This window comes from Catharus ustulatus, chromosome 2 (assembly GCF_009819885.2).
Source record: "Catharus ustulatus isolate bCatUst1 chromosome 2, bCatUst1.pri.v2, whole genome shotgun sequence".
NCBI lineage: Eukaryota > Metazoa > Chordata > Aves > Passeriformes > Turdidae > Catharus > Catharus ustulatus.
The window spans coordinates 3,586,019-3,606,491 of NC_046222.1; the positions used below are offsets into that span (position 1 = coordinate 3,586,019).

Consider the following 20,473-nt stretch of genomic DNA (forward strand, 5'->3'; position numbering starts at 1 on the left):
GAATAAAGCATTTTTACTACAAGATTGAACTGAAAAATCTAACTTTAAAATAAAATTATCTTTACCTTTTTTCCCCAGTCTGCATCAGAATACTGATGCCTCTGTTTAGTTTCATTATGCAGAATATCAATTGCAGTTTTCTTACACTGTCAGAATTTAAATTACCAGAGGTCTGCAAGATTAGTCCTGCCTGGTGTGCTGAAGTTAAGTGTGCTCTATTTAGATGGCCTGCCTTAAATTTACATTTTTATAGGCATGCTTCTATTATGGAAAGTAACTAATGTTAATTTCTAAGGAGGGGGACAAAAATGTAATCTTGTAATAAAATCTGATTGAGCTTGTGGAGCTCAGAGTGGAAGGATGATCAGCCACAAAACAGATCTGCAGTGCTCTCATCACTAACCTTCCTCCTCACCTTCACAGATGGAGCTCAGCAAGTTAAAACCCCCCAAACTTTATTACCCGTGCCCAGCAGAGTAAAGATTGTTTTTCTTTCTCTGGCAATATTAATGACTTTCAGCTGACTGCACTTTAATTAAAAACACCAGGTAGCCTCTCTTGGCTCAGCACAGGGCAGTGCTGGCTTTCAGCATCTGTGGGCACTACACAGGTCTGTGCAGACCGGTGCCCTTCACTCTTTGTATTTGTTTTTTTTGTGGGTTTTTTTTTGTTTTTATGGGGTTAATGTTGGACACTACTGGGAGGCTCTGACGGACATAAATTCCAGAGCTTTTTGAGAAAGTGGGCACGAACTTGTTGCTGAAACAAGTGTTGAGTTTAATCCTTGGAATTGAGAAATTCCTGTTCAAATGCTTGTTCACACAAGCTGTGCTTTTTTGGACAAATTCATGCCAGCTATTTTCACCCTCATCAACAGTGAAATGCTACAGGAAATGCTGTATCACTTAAAGTAGCTGTTCTCAACTTTGTGTGCATGGAGAGGCCATGGAGCTTCATGTTGTGGCTGTGAAGAATTCTGGCACCCATGCCCAAAATGTTAAGGTTGTTGTAATTTTGGTTTGGCAGGGGAGCCTGGGAAGAATTCATGAAGATAGCAGCTTGAGGAGTATTCTGGATTAGTGACTCTCCCCAGTTCTTTAATTTCTCAATGACTTTCTCAGTGGTCACTGCTAGGGATAGGATGTTGAAGCAGCTGGGACTTTTCGTTGTTCCTGCCTTTTCTCCACCTTCCAACCCCCCAGTTATTTTACTCTTTCTTCTATAATTATATGAAGAAAAAAAAATTTAGTTTTATAAAACCTCTCTAAGATTAAAATACTGTTGTGTAATACACTTTGCATTTGGTTGCATTTAAAGGCATAAACACTTATGAAAAAGGTTAAAAATGGGTGAGCAGCTTAGATTTATATTTTTATTGCTGCTGTGACTTTAAGACTTTATTTGGACTGAAGCCTGTCTTATCAATATTACCAAAGATTACTGGAGCACTTTGTTTCTTTTAAGCATAACTTCCATTTTAAACTGAAATGTTGCAAGTAAGCAAAAACTTGATGTTAATAGCTAAAAGAGCAGCCCATGGATCTCAGTTTGTATTAAATATTACATGCAGTGCTATTGATTCGTGACACTATAGCATAATTGTTGGTGTTCTGGTACAGATTTTCAGCCAAGCAGCAGTTTCAAAGGCCAAGTATTCTTTGGGAAAAGAAATTGTAGGAAAAAGCAGGAGTCTGTGCTGTCTCTAACATAACTTTATTTCACAGCATCATTTAAAATAGCATCGCTTTTCATAGATACATCACTTGGTTCTAAGTACCTGCTCACTTCAGCAAGGCAAGTCCTCCTGTCAATAGAAAAAGGCCACAAAAAGAGTTTCTGCACACCAGAGCTTATAAGATTGCTCTCTAATTTCTGCTGGAATCTAAATGCCATTTTGTGAAGCTGTGGGAGAAAAGAAAATGGGTGAAGGCAAAATAAAAATTCAAGTCCTTGATTTCAAAGATACCAGAAGTGTACTTCCCAATAAAATGGGCTTTTTTTCTCCTCCTTTTTTTTAGCCCTGCATTTATTTAAGCTTCCAACCAGAGCCTCTGAATCACCTGAGCTGACTCAAGAGCTGTTGTTTTATGTACAAGAGACTCAAGTATTTATTTTACTCTTAGCTTCACTGCATTTTTAGTGCTCTATGGTTTTCTTATTGGTAGAAAAATACTTGGGTATAGCAAATGCTGTCCCCTAACAGGTAGAAGATACTTTAAATGACTTTCATCTGAAATTTTTAGTAATTTTTTCATTCTTTTCCAATCCTGGGTCTAAATGCCTCTCTTGCCTGTATGAAGTGGATGCAGGATTATGCACAGGGCAAAGAGTTATGAAATGTGAGATTATAGCAGGGATTTGTGTTGAATTTAAATGTTTTCTACAGAAAGTTGGACTTAAATTTTTACCCATGAATTGAGATTTATTTCATCAGTGAAGGGAACAGAAATGTTAGACCCCACTCTTGATTTTTTTTTTTAATTCTTTCACGTATATTTATTGTGGTTTTGTCATCTTGAAGCTTTAGTATAATTTTCCTTTTTCTGTTTCACTAGCACAAGTGTTACATCAAAGTTGACAGTCCATTCTGTGCCTGTCTTGTGTTTTGGTTACTGATCTGCTTTTGTATCTACAATGCCAAGATTAAGTATTTCTTGCTGTGCCAGAACAATGAGCAATGCAGCAACTCATCAGAGCTTGAAAAAACTGATTGCTGTCAACTGTGGTGCTTTTCCCTCCCACATCAAAATCACAGGTTGTCTCAAAAATTCTATCTGATGTTTCTAATCTCCAGCAGCTCTGAAAGGTGAACTTGAGCATGCCTAGATTACCTGAACTGTCTAATTGGCCTCTGTGAAAAGTCACCTGGTTATTTGCAGAAACCAGTATTGAATTGTGGAACTGAAATCAAAGTGTAGATTGTGAGGTTCTGTGACTTGTGCTGTTACGTTTTATTGCTTTCCTGTTGTTAGTGGCAAAGATTAATGAAACTTTTATAAAGTTGGATAGAAACGAGAAGGGAAGTACATTAAACTACCCCAGCTTGCTGCACACTAATTACTGTGTCAGATCTCATTAGGAAATGGATGCACACAGCAGACTCTGCTTGCTTATTTTAACATGTCTGCTTCAAGAAAGGACTCTGCAAATTGGAGAAGGGTGTGCAGGTCAATATTCTACATATGTCAGCTTACAAAAGATGTTTTTGCTTCTAACTATCCTTCATCTCATGCTTCAGCAGAAGAGCAGAATAAGAATAATTAGGGAAGAGTTGTACTGAGTTTGGGGCAGTGGTGGGTGGGAATGGACTTGAATGTAGCACACTGTGCTCTAAACTTACTTTTGCAGGCATGGAATTTCAGTAAAAGTGATCATAAGACTGTTTAGCAGACAACAGAATTTCATGTTTTTTCATAGGCAAGCCTCTCAAACACGATAAATAAGGGTGGAAATCTTGAAAGGTGTTCTTGTGGAAGTCAAAGCTTGGTACTGAAAAATTGGTGTGTAAAAAACGTGTCCTTCATGGGGCTGTACATAACAAATACAATGCAGCAAGAATAATACAACTATTTGTACATTAAACTGATAGAAATGGTTTCAGTCAGTCATACGTGCTCATTGTCTGTCTACTCCAGTCTGTGTGGTTGGGATTGATGAAGAGGACGAATGTGGTTAAGGAATGAGCAATGGGTCTGTGCTGTCTGTGATTAAAAGGTTCTTCTCTGTCTGCTTTGGGCTGTGTCTTGCTTCTTGGAAAGGATCAGTTCCTTGTTCTTTTGTATGAAACCATGGACCCTTCAGCTTCTTCATTTCTTACAGGCTCCTGCTTTCTCACCAGCACAACTGGGGTTTGTAGGAGAATGATGTGTGCCAAGATTTTTGTGAAAGAGTTAAAGCTTTGAAGGTTGGAAGGTCATGTCATAAAAAGGGAGAAGTGTTGCTCCTGATTACTTTTCTATTCTGTTGTTAAGAGGGAGTTTCAGAACTCAGATTTCTGATTTGATCATAGGCTATTAAGGAAATTGTCAGGGAATTTGGAGTATCTTGCTTCTCCATTGTTAACATTCTGCAGCATAAAAAGTACAGTAAATTCACGAATACAAGCCGCACTGACTATAAGCCGCATCTCTGGGTGTTGGCAAATATTTTGGTTTTTGTCCATAGATAAGCCGCACACGAATATAAGCCGCTCTGTCGTTCGCAGCGAGGACCCGCGTGCAATTACTAACAGAACCGCGGCAGGGCGGGGTTTACTGGCTGAGCTAAGGCTGTGCAGGCTCGGCCCGCTAGGGGCCGCTGACGGGGCCAGGTGGTCCAGTCCGGCGCTGCCGCTCGGGGCCGGCCGCTGCTGCCACTGGGCTCGGTCACCCCGGGTCGGCGCTGCCCTGCGGTGGCAGGCAGGGACGGAGCTTCCCCTGCTCCTACGGCAGCGGCGGCGGGCGGGGACGGAGCTTTCCCGCGCCCGTGGCGCCGGCGGCGGGCAGGGACGGAGTTTCCCCGCTCCTGCCGCGGCGGCGGCGGGCGGGGACAAAGCACCCCGTCGGCTCCCCGAGCCGCGGCAATGGCGGCGCGCGCTTCCCCCCCCCTCCCTGGGCCGCAGCAATGGCGGCGCCGGCTTCCCCCCGCCTCCCCGGGCCGCAGCAATGGCGGCGCCGGCTTCCCCCCCCCTCCCCGGGCCGCGGTAGGGGCGGCCCGGGTCCCCCCTCTCCTCCCCGGGCCGCGGCAATGGCGGCCCGGGTCCCCCCTCTCCTCCCCGGGCCGCGGTAGGGGCGGCCCGGGTCCCCCCCCCCCCTCCCCCGGCCGCGGTAGGGGCGGCCCGGGTCCCCCCTCTCCTCCCCGGGCCGCGGCAATGGCGGCGCCGGGCCCCCCCCGTCTCTCCCCTGGGCTGTGGCAGAGGAGGAAAGAGAGCTCTCCCGCCTCTCTCCCCGCCCCCCGTTCTGCCTACAGGGAGCCAGGCTCCACCCGCGGTGCAACAAAGTAGCGATTTGTAACAATCGCAAAATGCCGACTTTGCAGCTGCTCGGCTCAGCACTCTGGCAGGCACTTCTGAGGTTGTATTAGCCGCTCCTGATTATTAGCCGCATTTCCGGTTTAGGAGCAAAATCTTAGTCAAATTGGTGCGGCTTGTATTCGTGAAATTACTGTAAATTATTTATAAATGTCAGAAAACTACTGAATGGTTATCATATATTGAACCATTTGATGCTAACAATTTATAACTGTGTGATAAATATTTTGCCTCTAAAAAATGGAAGGTAGATGTAGTCACTGCTGTGGTTCTTAGACAAAGTAAGATAAAAAAACTAAAGTTGGCTTCTTCCTCCCTATTCCTGGAGTTTTTGTTCTTGTCTAACCTCCTAATTTTATGACTGCCATTCTCATCATAACTCTCAAAGCTGAATTATGCTGCCATCTTCCCTTGCTCTGTGAATATTCCAACATTTGTATTCTAGAAAACAGGGAGGTCTGTTAAAAGCATAATTTTAATAGCAAAAAACCTCCCTAAAGAGTTGCTGTTTCCTAGCAAAAATGTGTCTCATTGTATAGAAGAGGTTAAATATTTTAGTAGTCTTCTTTAACTATGGCCTGCTTTTGGTGTCCATTATTTCAATGATATTAAATCAACTTTTATGAAAGCTTTTTTCGGTGTTTCATACTTAGACCAGAAAGTCATGGGATTGTTTTAAATGAATATGTGAGAACTTCACTGATGTAGCACAATTTCGTTTTTAGAAAAAACAACTCGTTGTGTCCTTCATAAAAAAAAAAAAAATACCCAGTGAGGACATATGCCAAGGAACCTTTCTCTTTTTACTTCTCTGAAATGACAAACATAAATGGCTTTTCCTTTAGAAGGACATCCTGCTGATAGGTGATATATTAACTAGAGGCACTGGACCAACATCTCAACAATTGTGTTCAGCTGTAACTTAATAAAGCATTGTTCTCTTAGGGTCAAGTTGGCTGTGACAACAGAGAAAGTTCTGGAAGATAAATGTGCCAAGTGTAATCTTTTTGGGAAATTACAAAAGAACCTGACATCTAATTTGACCTCTAGTTGACATTCCATGACCACCCTCTGCCAGTTGCAGTGATTTTTATCTACAGTAGGCTCCAAATAAAGCTCTAGGTTTCAGCTGGGTGAAAAAAGTCTTATTATACTTAAATACTAGAGTCAAGTACACTGTTGCACTTGCAGTATCTGGAAAATAAAAAGATAACTATCAATTCAAACAGGTTAAAAAATTCAAAATTAATAATAAAAATTAAACCAATGATAAATTAAATTAAAATTGTCAACATGCATTTAGGTGCTACCTTGATCAGGACATGCCCCAAGCACAGTGCCCACATGGTTCATGTTTCTTTGTATTATGAACATGATGCTTTCGGAAAGCCAGAGCTTGTTCCAAATATTTTGGGGAGATTGTAGTGTTCTAAGAAAACTGTGACACGAAAATAGAGCAAGCAAGTGTATAAATCTTCCCACAGCTGCTTAGGTTTTCCTTCAGACACCTGAAGACCAGATCTGTGGAAAAAAATGTATTCACTGAAGGTCTCCATGTCTTGTTATAAGAATTGCTTTAAGTACCTTTTAGCTGTTTTCTAATTGGGGTGAACCTAAAGGGATTGCAAACCTACATAAGATATCCTGGCCTGCCTACCAAATAAACTGAAATATAGTCAAATGAAGTTTTCTCCTTTCTCCCGTTAGTTCTGTCAGAAGTTGTTTCACAAAATTACTTCCAATGTAGCTGAAAATACGAGTAATGAGATGAGGGAGGTTGAAAGAGCACAGGAGTTATTATTGTAGTTCACATCTTTTCCTTCCACAAGCAGGACAATGCAGAAATGAGATCTCAGTTTGTGTTGATGATGCACTCCTCTACTGTCATGAATGGGGTGGGTTTATGCCAGCTTATTTATACTAAAGATAATTAAGAGCTTGATGCTTCCTCCATTTGTGCACTCAGAAATGGAAGGAAGGGAAGGAGCACTGGGGAAGGGGTAGCAAGTTATTTTCTTCCAGGACATTTTAACAAATATGACTGAGCCCGAGCTCCCCAAGGAGACAGTGTTACTTTACAAGTCCTCTGTAAATAAGTAATTATGTGGGAAGGATGAACAAACTGATAGAGTGGAAAACACTGGTAATTGTTTTCTTTTCCTTTCTCTTCCCTTTGTTTTTTCCCCCTTCTGCTCCTGCTTGGAGTTCAGACTATAGATAAGGCTCATATGGATAGCTTTTTTTTTCTTTTAAAAATGCTGTAGATGTCTCATTTTTATGCATTCATTTCTCAGCGTGTTTTGGACACTTTGTTAAGGATGTTTGCAGCCTGTAATAGAAGTTATTCCTTAGAGTTTTTTGGCATGGCTCTGTTTAACCTAGAAAATGAGTAAGGTTGTAATGCATGTAGCTGAAATGCACGAGCTTATGAATTTGCAGGCATAGAAACTGAGCTGCTACTGATGTTGTTATTCAGCTTGCTCCACTTGTAATAATTGGCTCTTCTGTTCACCTCTCAGATTTTATTTCTAGAGGTTTTAGGCTCAGTTAAATGGCAGGATATGATAGTATTGCTTTTGGCTTTCACTGGAGTATATCAACGTGATCCCTTGCAAGCCTAAGTTTGTGCCTTTAATTAGTCACATAGCTCTAGTCTTGGTTTCCCCCCTTTTGATCCTCTGCCTGGAAGGGATAAGTAGCTTGAGAAGAAATGAAGTAATGAATTTGTTATTTGTAGGTAGCAATAACACTCGTTAGGATGGTGGTGGGAGGCTGAAAGAGATTTATGAAAGATGCAAGTGTTCAGTTCTCCAGCAGCAGTTTGGTCACAGGTATTCCAACCAGATGTGTGCCACAGGAATGGGCTCCACTTCACCAGGCAGCACAACAGCTGGAGGAGAAGGGAGAGTGGTTCTGAAGGAGCCCATTAATAAATACTCAAAGGAAGAGTTGTGCTGCTGGGGAGCTTTGCAGTGTCATCAGTTCAGCTCCTGTGGGTAGTGTCAGATCAGGGCATCCACACTGATACAGCTCCTGACACACAGCATGCTGGTAGAAATCACTGATCTGTCACTTCACCTTCCTCTTAATGTCTTTAGTTTTGCTTCTTTAGTTTTATGTCTTAGGCTGAGTTAATGACTTAGTGTTTATAAAGCACTCCACAGATGAAAAGCCTTACATAGCTGCTTTGTGTAATTATTATTTTTAATTGTTTCCATTTGTATAATTTCGGTTAGAATCACTAATGGACTAGTACAAACTCAACAAGAAGTAGAAAAGGCAGGGTTTTTTTCTTCTTTTTAAAGAGAGTAGACTTTAGAAAACAGAGAGATGGAAGAAGTGGACAGATACTCTTCTGGGTTTCACTTCATCCATATTAACCTCATTGACTGCTTGCTAATTGCAAGAATTTAAATATGCCAATGCCCACATAAAGGAAATCCTCTGAGATCCACTGCTTTTCAGTGGGAAAACCTGAGGTTTGGAATGGTATTTATAACACTTCTTCCATCAGTGGTATTGAAATGCTTTTTTCCCCAGAGTGACTATTCAGGAAATGAAAATGGGAAACTCTGAGTCATAGCCCTCTTTGTGGGTGCACATAGCCAGGACCACTGGTGTGCTGGGATTCTGTGCTATTCACTTAAAGCTCCACTGCTTGGAAAGGTAAAGGCAAAAAAATCTTGCTGCTGCTGAAGGGAGATTTCAAATATCAGAATTGTAGATTCAAAGCAGGGAAAGCAAGTAAAACAGAACTGATATTTGGGGATTTGTGTATTCTAGTCGGATTTGTGATGTGATGCAATGCACAATTTCTGAGGAGTTCAAGTGGTAAAAGCAGTCATTTTACTCAGTATGTGCATTATATCACGGGGCAGACAAGGTCAGCTCTCAAACTGAGAGCTGAGAAAATCTACCAAGTAAGTCTGCCTGCCCTAAAGTTGTTCTGGCTTCCCAGCAGGCCAGCCCAATTGGCAGGGTTTAAGTTCATGGGAAGTGCAGGTCTGGCAGGAGGGGAGTTTATGGCCCAGCTTAGGTACCAAGGGGCTTGGTGAGTCAGAGCCAATGCAGAGGGGATGTGACAGCCCAGGGCTGCTCACAAACACCTGAATAAAATCAACAGGCCAACTCTGAATTTGTAGAAATTTCTAAATTAGAAATGTAGTGCTTGCTCAAGGTTTTTCATTTCGGATTTTTTTTCTTAAGGTTTCCTCGACACTGTTTTTTCTATACTTCTAAATACCTGAGGATACACAAACATGTCCCACAACATTATCTGTGCTATTTTGGAGATCCAGCAAGGTCCCCCAGGCCACATAGCTGATGCAGACAGCTATTGTGCAGTTACCAAGTACCCAGTGGCTTCACTGAGCAGCGTTGTAACATTCTGCTCCAGTTACTCCAAGTGTAGGAGGTGCTGGGAAGGGCAGAGCCAGGATTGCTGCAGCTCCCCATATTTTGGAAATAAAACAACACAGCAGCAAATTAGCCTTCTACTGTTAAACAGCTGGTACTTGTTAGAGCTTGACTGGGTTATACCTACAGTTTGATTTAGTTATTTTGTGGTTGCAACTTCTTTCTCAGTCCTTGTCTGTTATTGCAATTATAAGGAAGCACAAGCATTAACACTTATTTTAAGTCATGTCACTTAGTAACCTCGTTTACTAATGTACTACTATATTTAATAATGTAGTGAGAGGATGGGGGGAATGGCTTTAAACTGAAAGAGGGCAGGTTTAGAAGTAGGTATGAGGAGGAAATTATTTCCTGTGAGGAACCAGAACAGGTTGCCCAGAGAAGTTGTGGATGCTCCATCCTGGGATAGTGGGAAAAGTCCCCGCCCATGGATGATCTTTAAGTCCCTTTCAATCCAAGCCAGTCTGTGGTTCTCTTGAGTGACCAAACTTGATCTTTTCATCCACATGTGTTATTCCACAGCAAACCCCTCTGTGTCAATACATGTGTGTTGATGTTTAAATCTGCTGCATTCTTTGGGTATTCTTGGTTAATCCCATAAATCTCACTCAGCCAGGTGAGGATTGCTGGGCTATTGTTCCCCTTGCCCTGCCAGCATTCTGTGTATTCTGTGTTTTATCACAGCAGACTCTGCAGCTGCTGGCAGCCAAATGTAGCACAGCTATTGTGATTAGCCAGGCCCAGCTCTATTGTAGTAGCAGATACCTGTAAAAGCACTGGGTTATGTATTTTTTATTATTATTTCTTTTGTAAGACAGAGGCCAGCAGAGCAGGTCTCTGTTGCAGGTCCCAGGGACAGTGCACTGGCAGATTTTTGAAGGACACACAGCAGGGTTAAGTGTTATGAGCTGTAGTACCTTGAAAAGGTGTAGGCTTTCTGCTCTCACTTTCCATTCAATTCTGAAGACATCGGAAGTGTTGCATTGCAAAGGGATAAGATGCCCCTGGAAAGGTGATCAGCAGCACTTTTCACAACTGAATTGTGGCATCTCTCACCACCTGCTGAGGTTTTACTGGTGTGTCTCATTTAAAAAGCAAATTACAGCTTGGCACACAATCCTTGCAGATCCTTTGTGCAAGTCATTGAGCCTTTTATAGTCAATAATGCATTCAGGAAAACAAAGGTCTTGTTCCAGAGTGCTGGGGAGAAAGGTATCTTCTATAATGGTGGCTGGTTTCAATTATATTTCAGTTTATAATAAACAACCTTCATGTGTATGCATGTGTGTAAATTATTTTGGGTTTTCTTCCCATTTTTCTGTAGATCTCTTTTCTGAATGTACTTTTTCATCATCTGTTATGGAAGGAATTATGTATTATTCTCCCTGCCTTCTGTTTTATACTTTCTCTGCTCTGCCCAGACAGTAGGAATGTCATTCTATGTGTAACTATTTGATTGATGCATTATCAGCTCCTGTCTAAATTCTGGTCAGTTAAATAAATGGATTGCTTCACTAGCCTGAGCCCTACCTCAGAACAGTTTTTGGAGGTTTTTTTTGAGATGTAAATACATTTCTTGTCATCTTGATAATTTCTAGTAGAAGCACAAAGTTTTCTTCAAGACCTGTGATGCCCTTTCCTTCTGGAACAGTCTGAATCCATTCCAAAGCTGGAGCAGGGCTGTCTTATTTTGCCAGCTGATCCCAAAGTCCTGTGCTGGCTACTCTCCAAGTGAGAGTCAATTGTTCAGATATCTCAAGTTGGTCTCGCTTGAATTCCAGGGTTCATTCCCTGAATCTCAGCAAATCCAGGTCTTGCTTGCCTGTAGAAACTATTTATATGAACCAAAAGAGTGTTCAGAGCAGAGTTGGATCACCTGGAGCAGCTCATCTGTCAGTTGTTCAGTGCTTTATGTAAATAATGGAGAAGCAACTCACTTTTGGATTTCCATTTTGCATGCTTTAACAACTTTCTCTCCCGTGTTCTCTTGTTTATATTGTCCTATTCCTTATTTATTAAATTCTGATTTTATTTCCTTTTAATCATGTTTACCTCCACAGATTTTGATTTTTTTTTTTTTTTTTACCCTCTTACTCTAATATTCTGGGACTGTCTCAAGAAGGCAGATGTCATATTTTCCTGCATTGTGGTTGTCGTTTTAGTTCTACAGAGCTGATAAAATTGTGTTACACATTGCTGTTCATTCCCTAGGCGACTTCAAATCACCTCAGCTTTAAATGTAAGAACATAAATAGTTCAGATGCTGTTTTCTTTTGCTAACTGTATCAACTTGTACTTGCTAAGGCATACAAATAGCTGGGGATTTTTCTCTGCTTTTTTTCAAATAGGCATATTTTGGACTTCAGTGTTATGACTCATCTTTGGGGGTCTGAGCACCTGTTTCTCACATACAGGATTGTAAACCTTGGGAAAAGTGAAGGCAAAGAAAAATTATTTAATGTGAGAGGGAGAAAATCTTCATTTGATACCTTTAACTTACAGCAATTCTGTAGCTCTTAAATATTCTTTACTCTTGCACTTTTTGATGTCATCATAAATGCCAACTGTGCCTTAAAATGTTCAATTTCTGAGCACATTATTTTGAGAGAAGTGTCTTTTTTTTCAGTTCTGTTATGTAGTGTGTAGCTGGTTTTGCCTGAGTGTCACTACAGCAATAAGATGTGTAAATACGCATTGACAGACGGTAGCTTGTATTTAAAGTGCAAGTCCTCCTCTGGTGTTTCCTCATTTGGGCCTTTCTGATCTCATTTTTATGATCATCTCACTGGAGATTAGTATAAGGGAATTTTAGAAAACTTTAAAAACTCTTTATTTTCACTGTTCCACTTGTTTCCATGGAAACGGGATCTATAAGATTGTCAGGAGTGAACAGCTGAGAGTGTTCTACATGTGTAGTTTTCATTAGGTGACTCCCAGCTGACATCTGGGATGACCTAAATAAGTAGTAAACCATTCAGAGGAGTAAAAAAAACAAGAGACCAATTTAGAGAAAAAGCTGTAGGCATTCTTTTTGTCCTCATTGGATGTGATAAGTAAGCAAATGCGTATTTAACTGGTTTTGGGTACATGAGTTGCATGGACACACTTTCAGCTTTTTTCAGACTTGTTCAGGATAGTAGCAGTTCTGTACAGCAAGCACAGCCCATCCCTTTGATGGGATGGACTTTTTAACAGTGACCTAAGCTGTCTCAAGTGGAGGTCTGTGGGCAATGAGGGATATATATGTCAGAAAATTGCAGTTCTACAGTTCAGGTTCACTGAATTTTCAAATGTCAGCCTATGTTTGTGTGTAAGAAATAGTTGACAACTCCATCTCTGAAATTACCTTGCTTGCTGAAGCCAAGAATAAACCAGATCTCTCTAGCATGAACCTTATATATTTGTTCCTCAGTTTAGAATGGAAACCTTCCTTTTGTTGCCAAATAAGTCTTATCACCACTGAGGATTTGCCACGTTGTGTCTTCTTAGCAGGCAGTAAAATGCAGAATGGCTGAAGTCAACAGGTTTTGTCCCCCAGTTTCCTATCTCATGTTGTTTTCAGGCACAACGTCTTCCTTCAATTTTCTGCATGGAAAGCCAGTGCTTATCCCCATGTTTTGCTCAACAAGTGGTTTGTGTAGAACATGCAACCAGGGGTGCCACTGTGTGCCAGATAGCCAAGTGTGTTCGTGTTAAATCCACCAAAACCTTCTCTTGCTCAGGGCTGATCCCAGATATGTTGGCTAGGTGCAGAACCCTTCAGTTTAGGTATAAAAACAAGGCAACTTTCCTGCTTAGGATACAAATGCAGCAAAATTTGTAATAGCAGATGGTTTCTTCCATAAACTGGTGAGTGAGGGCATGGGCTTAAGTAACCAATGTCCTCCCTTTTTTTCTTAAAATGAGGTAAAAATATCAATAAAGACTCTTGACGTGCAGGATTTTAAAACTGCCATCCCAGGTTGCCAAACTGCTGCTGGGCTCGGTGCCTCAATAACTGTTATCTGAGATGAAGAGCTCAATATTAATCCATCAATCAGTGTGACAGCTTGTGGGAGAGGTGTCTTTCACTACATGTGAAGTTTACCTCCATACCAACTCATTAGGAAGTAGATATTTTCAACTGCTTGATATCTCTACCCCTGTTAATTGGCACAGCTTTCAGTACTGATGTGTAATAAAAGGCTCTTGCTGATTTTTCTTAAATCTGCAGTGTTTTGGTTTAAAATAGAATCAAAAATAATTGGAATACATGAAAATAGACTTCAGCATTATATAGCTCATACAAACTTAATAGTGTTCTCTGTAGGCCTGTTGGATATTAGTAAAGTTTAAAAATCAGAGGTTATAAAGTAGTTTGTAGAAGTATGAGAACAGCTGTAATTTTATTTAAAATCCCAGTGTGGTTTGTAGCTTAATCTCTTATTTTGTACTTTGATGTGACAAATAATCTTGGAACCTTCTCTCCACCAATCTTCAAATGGTATGTTCTTCTCTTTGAATCATTTACTCCTTTTTGCTGTGTGTAAAATGTACCCTCTCAGCCATGCTGTTGTTTATTCCATTGTTCAACTAGAATTTTGAAGTCTTTCCTCCAAAGGATTCTTTTAACATGGCTTTTCCAGCAGTATTGGGACTCCACGTGAGAAGAGGTTTTCCTCATTTGTAAGGACTGTATTCAAAAGGTTTTGAAAATAAAGCAGCACATTGTGATGGACCAAGTTTGAAGGAAGTTTGAACTGTCAACTGGTCTAAACCAGATATTTTTGTGGGAGGTACACATTCCTGTGGAAACATCCACAGTGAGATGCTTCTGTTCATTTGGTTTTGAAGTTTTGCACAACTTAAAATTTGATTGAGAAATATAATATGAAGTACACCCGAAAGAAAACCACTGTGTGTTTGATAAATTGTTTGGATTTGTTGACTGCACTGAATTCAACTGCTGCCTTTTCTGACTGTTCTTGTCAGATGAGAAATGTGATTCTCAGGTAAAATTAAAAGCAGATTGTATTTCATGCAGAGAGACTGTGTCTGTGTGGGAGACTATCACAGAGTGAGTTCTGTGAGACTTCTGGGGTGTTGGAAGTCACTTTGTTTCCACTCAGTGTCTGGCACTGGTACCTAGGAGCACATTCTGTGTTTGTAAACATACCTTACCCAGCATGGCCCAGTGCAGTGGCTAGGTGGAGATAGTCAGTGTTAACCTTTTCCCAAATATTTTATATGTGTGATATTTGGACTGCTAGTTTGATTAAAATTTTTTCATATTTTAAACATTTTTCTTGCCCAAAGGTGAATTTGTCTAAAATGGGAGATCTCAGCAGGCTATCTGGGAGCACAGTGAAAAGGCACAGGCACAAAGCATGAGAGATCTGCTTTGAATGAACTAAAGGCTGGTCCATGTTTGATGAATCCATTTTGTTTTATTCTTTGAAACCACTTATTGAAGTGCTGAGCCTTTACTTTCCTACAGAAGTAATAGATTTATACTATTAACTGCACAGTTAACAGCTAACTTTAGGGCTTTGATTTCTAAGTTCAAATTGAGGCATTGATTCAGACTGAATATATAAATATTTCTGAAGAGAATCTTCTAGTAAGAGGAAGATATTCTGGGTACTTTTTTCTTTCTTAATAATTTTAAGAGGCAGTAATATGTTGAGGCTTTTATTTTAAGCTGTCCTATATCCATTTAGAAATCTCTTCTATATTTAAGAAACATCATTGTTTTTTAAAACAACCAGCTACTCTTTAATTCTGTTTGTGGTGTGGTTTTTTTGGCTCTCTTTTCTTTTTGAGACCTTTCTGGAGCATACAGCAAATCTTCTATTAAATGTGACTTTAATGTAGGCTGGTTTTGGTTCTTGGTTTGGTTTTTATTCCTGCTGCTTTTACCCCAATGGATCAGTACATCTAAAAGTCAAACTAAAAATTCCAGTAAGATGCAATATTTTTTGTGTTCAGAACTATGAATAGTTTTGTGTTTTGATAAAAATCTCTCTAGTGCTACATGGATATAACTACTCAGTAGAAAGTTGATTCAGTTATATTGAAACTATTTTTGGGATGCTGGTAATCTTTTGGAGTAGCAGATTATATAATAAATTAAGCATTTGGTGAGCCTTTGATACAAAGTGTATGGAGAGATATATATTATAAAATATAAACACAGCCTGTATTTTCTTCTTTGTTAGGTCCCAGTCATTTTCTATTAAATGTTTTTATTAATAGAAGTTTATTGTGGAGTTTCTGAAATCAAACTTCTGTGGTCTTCTGTAGTTATCTTCTTTTAACTACATTCTTTCCACTGAACTCGAAGTAATTATTCATAATTAAGCCATAGGTGCATATACATGGGACACATGGGTGTGTTTATGCATAATATGTATTTTTCTGGTTTTCAGACACTTCTGTTTTCTTTCCAGTGGGATGCCATAACTGAAATGGATGAACACAACCGTCCCATTCACACGTACCAGGTGTGCAATGTGATGGAGCCCAACCAGAACAACTGGCTGCAAACCACCTGGGTCTCCCGTGACGCCGCGCAGAAAATCTACGTGGAGATGAAGTTCACCTTGAGGGACTGCAACAGCATCCCCTGGGTGCTGGGGACCTGCAAGGAGACCTTCAATCTCTACTACATGGAGTCAGATGAGCCTCATGGAGTAAAATTCAAGCCTAACCAGTACACTAAAATTGATACCATAGCTGCTGATGAGAGCTTTACCCAGATGGACTTGGGCGACCGCATCCTCAAGCTGAACACGGAGGTCCGTGAAGTTGGGCCGATCAACAAGAAGGGATTTTATCTTGCTTTTCAGGACATTGGAGCGTGCATTGCCTTGGTGTCAGTGCGTGTGTATTACAAGAAGTGCCCTTTCACGGTGCGGAATTTGGCCATGTTTCCTGACACCATCCCACGGGTGGATTCTTCCTCCCTGGTGGAAGTACGGGGCTCCTGCGTGAAGAGCGCCGAGGAACGGGACACCCCAAAATTGTATTGTGGGGCAGATGGGGATTGGCTGGTGCCTCTGGGACGATGCATCTGCACTGTGGGATATGAAGAACTGGATGGTTCCTGCCATGGTAAGAAAACATTGTTTGACTTTTTTTTAATTTTTAAGAGAAGTTGTACACTGTCATATTCTCTTCCACTGTCCATAATAGTTTCAAAATGACTTGAGAATGAGGTGCTTTTTTCTGTAGTAATGGTTGTGAACAATGATATCTTAGTGGCTGCTGAGGCTGTCTGCTGTGATTCAACATCTGCTTTGTAGCAAAAAAGAGAGAGAGAGTGTCCATACCCATTCTTTACCAAAATAACTCTGCTATTTCGCTCAAGAATTTCTCAGATGGGATGGTGTTAGGCAAGCTGCACAGTAGCCTTGGATAATAGACAGCATTAAGAGCACTATGCACTGTAATCAGAAAATGAAATTCACTTTGTTGTCTGATTTTGCTGGCATTAATTCTCAAAATACTCATTGCAAAGATAAGATGTTGACAGTACCATTATTGGAAGCCAGCACAATATTGTACATAGGGTCAAAAGGTTTCTCTCTTAATGGGATAAGGATTTTTCTCTGAAACTTTAATGCTGAGTGAATTCCTGTCCATTATGCAAATAAGTCATACTCTAGATCTGTATATGAGCAATGCAGCCAGCAGCTGAAGTCCACCAGAAATGTTTCCTGCAGTACATTGACTCCACTGGTTTATACAGTTGGCCATCTGATCTACTGAACAGGACCATCAAAGTAAAACGAAGTACCCAAAGCCATGAGTTTTTGCATATTCTTACCTATTTGCCCCAAGAATTACAAACTACTACTTTAGAAAATGCTAATCTAATAGAGCTTCCACATGTTTTGAAATAATTGTCGTAGGTTGATGTTGTCAATGTAATCTTCTACAGTAAATCCAAGTATTTGAACTTTTTTTTTCTGACAGTTTTTCAGACTATATTTCTTTCATTGCTTTGTGAATGTCACTCCCAAGGCAAGCCCAACTGCTCGAGATGCTTTCATAACTAGGAAGCACAATTTAATTTCTTAGCTTCCCTCTCTGCAGTGTATAAACCATGAGTGGAAGGGTTCCTGTTTAGGATGGCCACATTTGTGCCAGAGCTGGTGGTGGAGATGCATATTTGGACAGCTGGGAATGCCTTTGTACATTGGGTTTTTTCAGTGTGTGGCTTTTGAGAGTTGTGAACTGAACAATGGTATGTGTAGTGATAGACATCTTTCAGACAACCATTTTGTTCTGTTTGGGACTGTGCTTCTTGACTGAGACATGAATAACAAATTCAGAGTTTAAACGAGTTGTTGCTGGTAGCAAATCCTGAGGAAACTCTTTAATTCCTATTAAATAAAAAAATACCTGAACGTTTCTAACTCTGAGGGGAAAATTTTTAAAACTTACCTTGAGCTTCTTCTCAGAGAAGCAGAGAGTGGGGAGACTAAACGGGGGAAGAGTAGAAGCCTGATAAGACCTGATCTATATTTTTAAAATTTTCATCTGTTTTGGATGCTTCCCCCACACCCCAACACAAAGCCCTTTTGCCTCTCCCATTCCCCTGCTGGAGTTGCAAATTTGAGTCTTGAAAATGTTTTGCACCATTCTTTATTGTTTTGTGCAGGCATAATCTGTGACATAATCAGGAGAAAACCATTTCTTTCTTCTGCATGGAAATAAGAGTAAAAATCTTGCATTTTGAAGTCTGTTCTGAAAAATAATTGGGTGGTGGGCAATACTTGCTGATACTTGAGTGTGTTTTTCCTATTTTCACATGGTGTCAAGCTTTTTATACCCCAGCCTGTGGCTCAGTGGGGAATAAGCACATGTCATATGGCTTATCTGTCACAGAATTTAAAGAATAAATTTGTTTTGATATTTATGTAGATACAGACTCAATTCACGAACTACTAAATGGCATTAGGAAGTATATTCTGCCTTTGTCATTGTTGATCATTTTGCAAAGCAGCAAGAGTGGGAATAAAACCAGTCTTTGATCAGTTTTACTGCTGCTGTTTAAAATCATAGGTTATTTTCAGCTGTCTAAATCTCACTTACCTGCTTTCCTAACTGGCAACATTTCAATTATTTCGATATATGTCAGGTTTTTGCATCTCTCTTTGTCTCTGGATCTTTCAGTATTCCCTATCCATTGCATTTTCTTTTAAAAGCATCATTTCAGAGCTGAAGGGTTCGAGAAGAATTCCCAGCAGGATTGAAAATATCCATACCTGTTAAATGTATACCCAAACGTCTCTAGTTAGTTCAGAGGCATATTAATAGGGAATTTTTCAGTCATTTGGGACTGTCTTCCTTTTCTGAAGTCGGTGGGGGGAAAAGCGGCATTGACTGCAAGAAACTCCCAGGTATTTGTGTATTCTGTGCTTTTTTTAAATGGGATAATCTGGAATATACCTATCTTCTCTAAATTCATTATATAAACAATCTGTCTTTGATTTGAGTCTACTTTTCAAAATTTCTCCCTCAAAATCCTACAATAACAGCATCATTCACGTATTCTTGTGTATCCTTAGACATAATGAATAAATTAGAACCAGTAATTTGGCCGTGCTGATCAGAAATAGCTCTGATATGAGCTGCTGGCTTTGCTAATTCCTTGACACCAGCCCCATTACCAAGTCGCAGTTTAGAAGGAGGAGATGCACAGGATTCTGGTAAACAACAATTAAAAGTGGCATGTTCAATACTCTGTTCTCTGAATGTCAGCCCAAGATATGAGTTCTGCTAAATTTAGCAGATGTATAATATATACAGGTCATATCAGGACTTTGTGATGGAGCTTTTTCACATAGAAACAAACAATCATGACAAGGAACCTTCTATAAACCAAACCATAATGGTTCAGTTCTGTTTGGGCATGATATAGAAGTAATTGGATGACTGTTAACTGAAGTTTGACTTCTTAATGATTTTCCAAAAGTTATCTGAATTACTCAAGGTTAGGAATTAATTGCAAAGAAAAATTCAATTATATCTAGCAAATACTAATTATTATAGTAATTTCACATTTTCTTTAGTCCTAACCAATCAAACACAGTGCAAAAGTGTATTTCACCAGCCATAAAAAGTTGATTCTTCTTGGGGAATATTTTTAGGAAGCCACTACTTCTAAAGTGGGGGATATTTGGTGCAGTTGAAGCACTGCTAAGTGTTAAAAATGTAAAACAACAGGCACTGACAGACTCACTTGGTTTATTTTAATTGAGACAAATAGAGTAAGAAGTGAAAATGTAAAATTCAAATTCTCTGACCTTGAGTTGACTGAACAACACTTCCTAGGGATACTGATGCCTGAACACATGGAGTTTTTAATTGAACAAATACTTCTTTCCATTATTCATCACTTGAATTTGTGGTAGTGTTTCAGTGCTAGGATTTCTGCTTTGGCAGCTGATCTTTTGTTCTTTTGCCCTCCCATCTGATCCAATGGGAAGCTACTCTCATTTTTCAAATATGAATTGCTCCCTTTCTCATATGTACCTGTAGTGTGGCTTTGTTGTTGGGAAACCAAGCAGTTCATGTTAGTCATGCTTTAATAACCTGTGTGCTGGGATCAAAACAGGAAAACAGAGGAATAAAGTAACTTGGAACTGCAAGTTTCAGAGTTAGAGATACAGAATTGTGTAGGTTTCCTTTTGGGTTTTCTTCCATGTGTTTATTTGCTCATGAGATCAAATCTTTACTAGGCACTGAAGGAAAAGCATAGAAAAAGGGACAAAAGGAGATTAAATACAAAATCTTCCAAATTATCATTTTAAGGGAAAACCTTTCCACCAGAGTCCTTCCTGCAGCACAGCTGGCATTGCTCACTTGTGCTGCAGTAGTTCCCTAAGATACAGAGTGTAAAATTTCAAATTTCTGTTTCCTGTCAACCAGAAACAAGAGTTTGTCAAAGATACTGGATGAGTAGAGGACTAAGAGGATCCACTGCCAATTTTGTCTCTTGTAGAATAGAACAATCACAGTCCTCTCTGCTTTGATCTCTCATTGAGATAATTTAAATAGTTC

At 40.0% G+C, this 20,473-nt stretch overlaps 1 protein-coding gene across 6 annotated transcripts in view; it reads left to right on the forward strand.

Moving 5' to 3' along the window:
- EPHA6 (EPH receptor A6) overlaps positions 1 to 20,473 on the forward strand; it is a 363,966-nt gene that overhangs the window by 65,182 nt on the left and 278,311 nt on the right. For all 6 annotated transcript variants that reach the window (XR_004420696.1, XM_033085021.1, XM_033085038.1 and 3 more), the window contains exon 3: positions 15,853 to 16,516. Coding sequence is in view for 5 of the 6 variants with exons in the window: in XM_033085021.1 (XP_032940912.1) it covers positions 15,853 to 16,516 (664 nt within the window). In the remaining variant the exon portion in view is untranslated. The remainder of the gene's footprint in view (positions 1 to 15,852; positions 16,517 to 20,473) is intronic.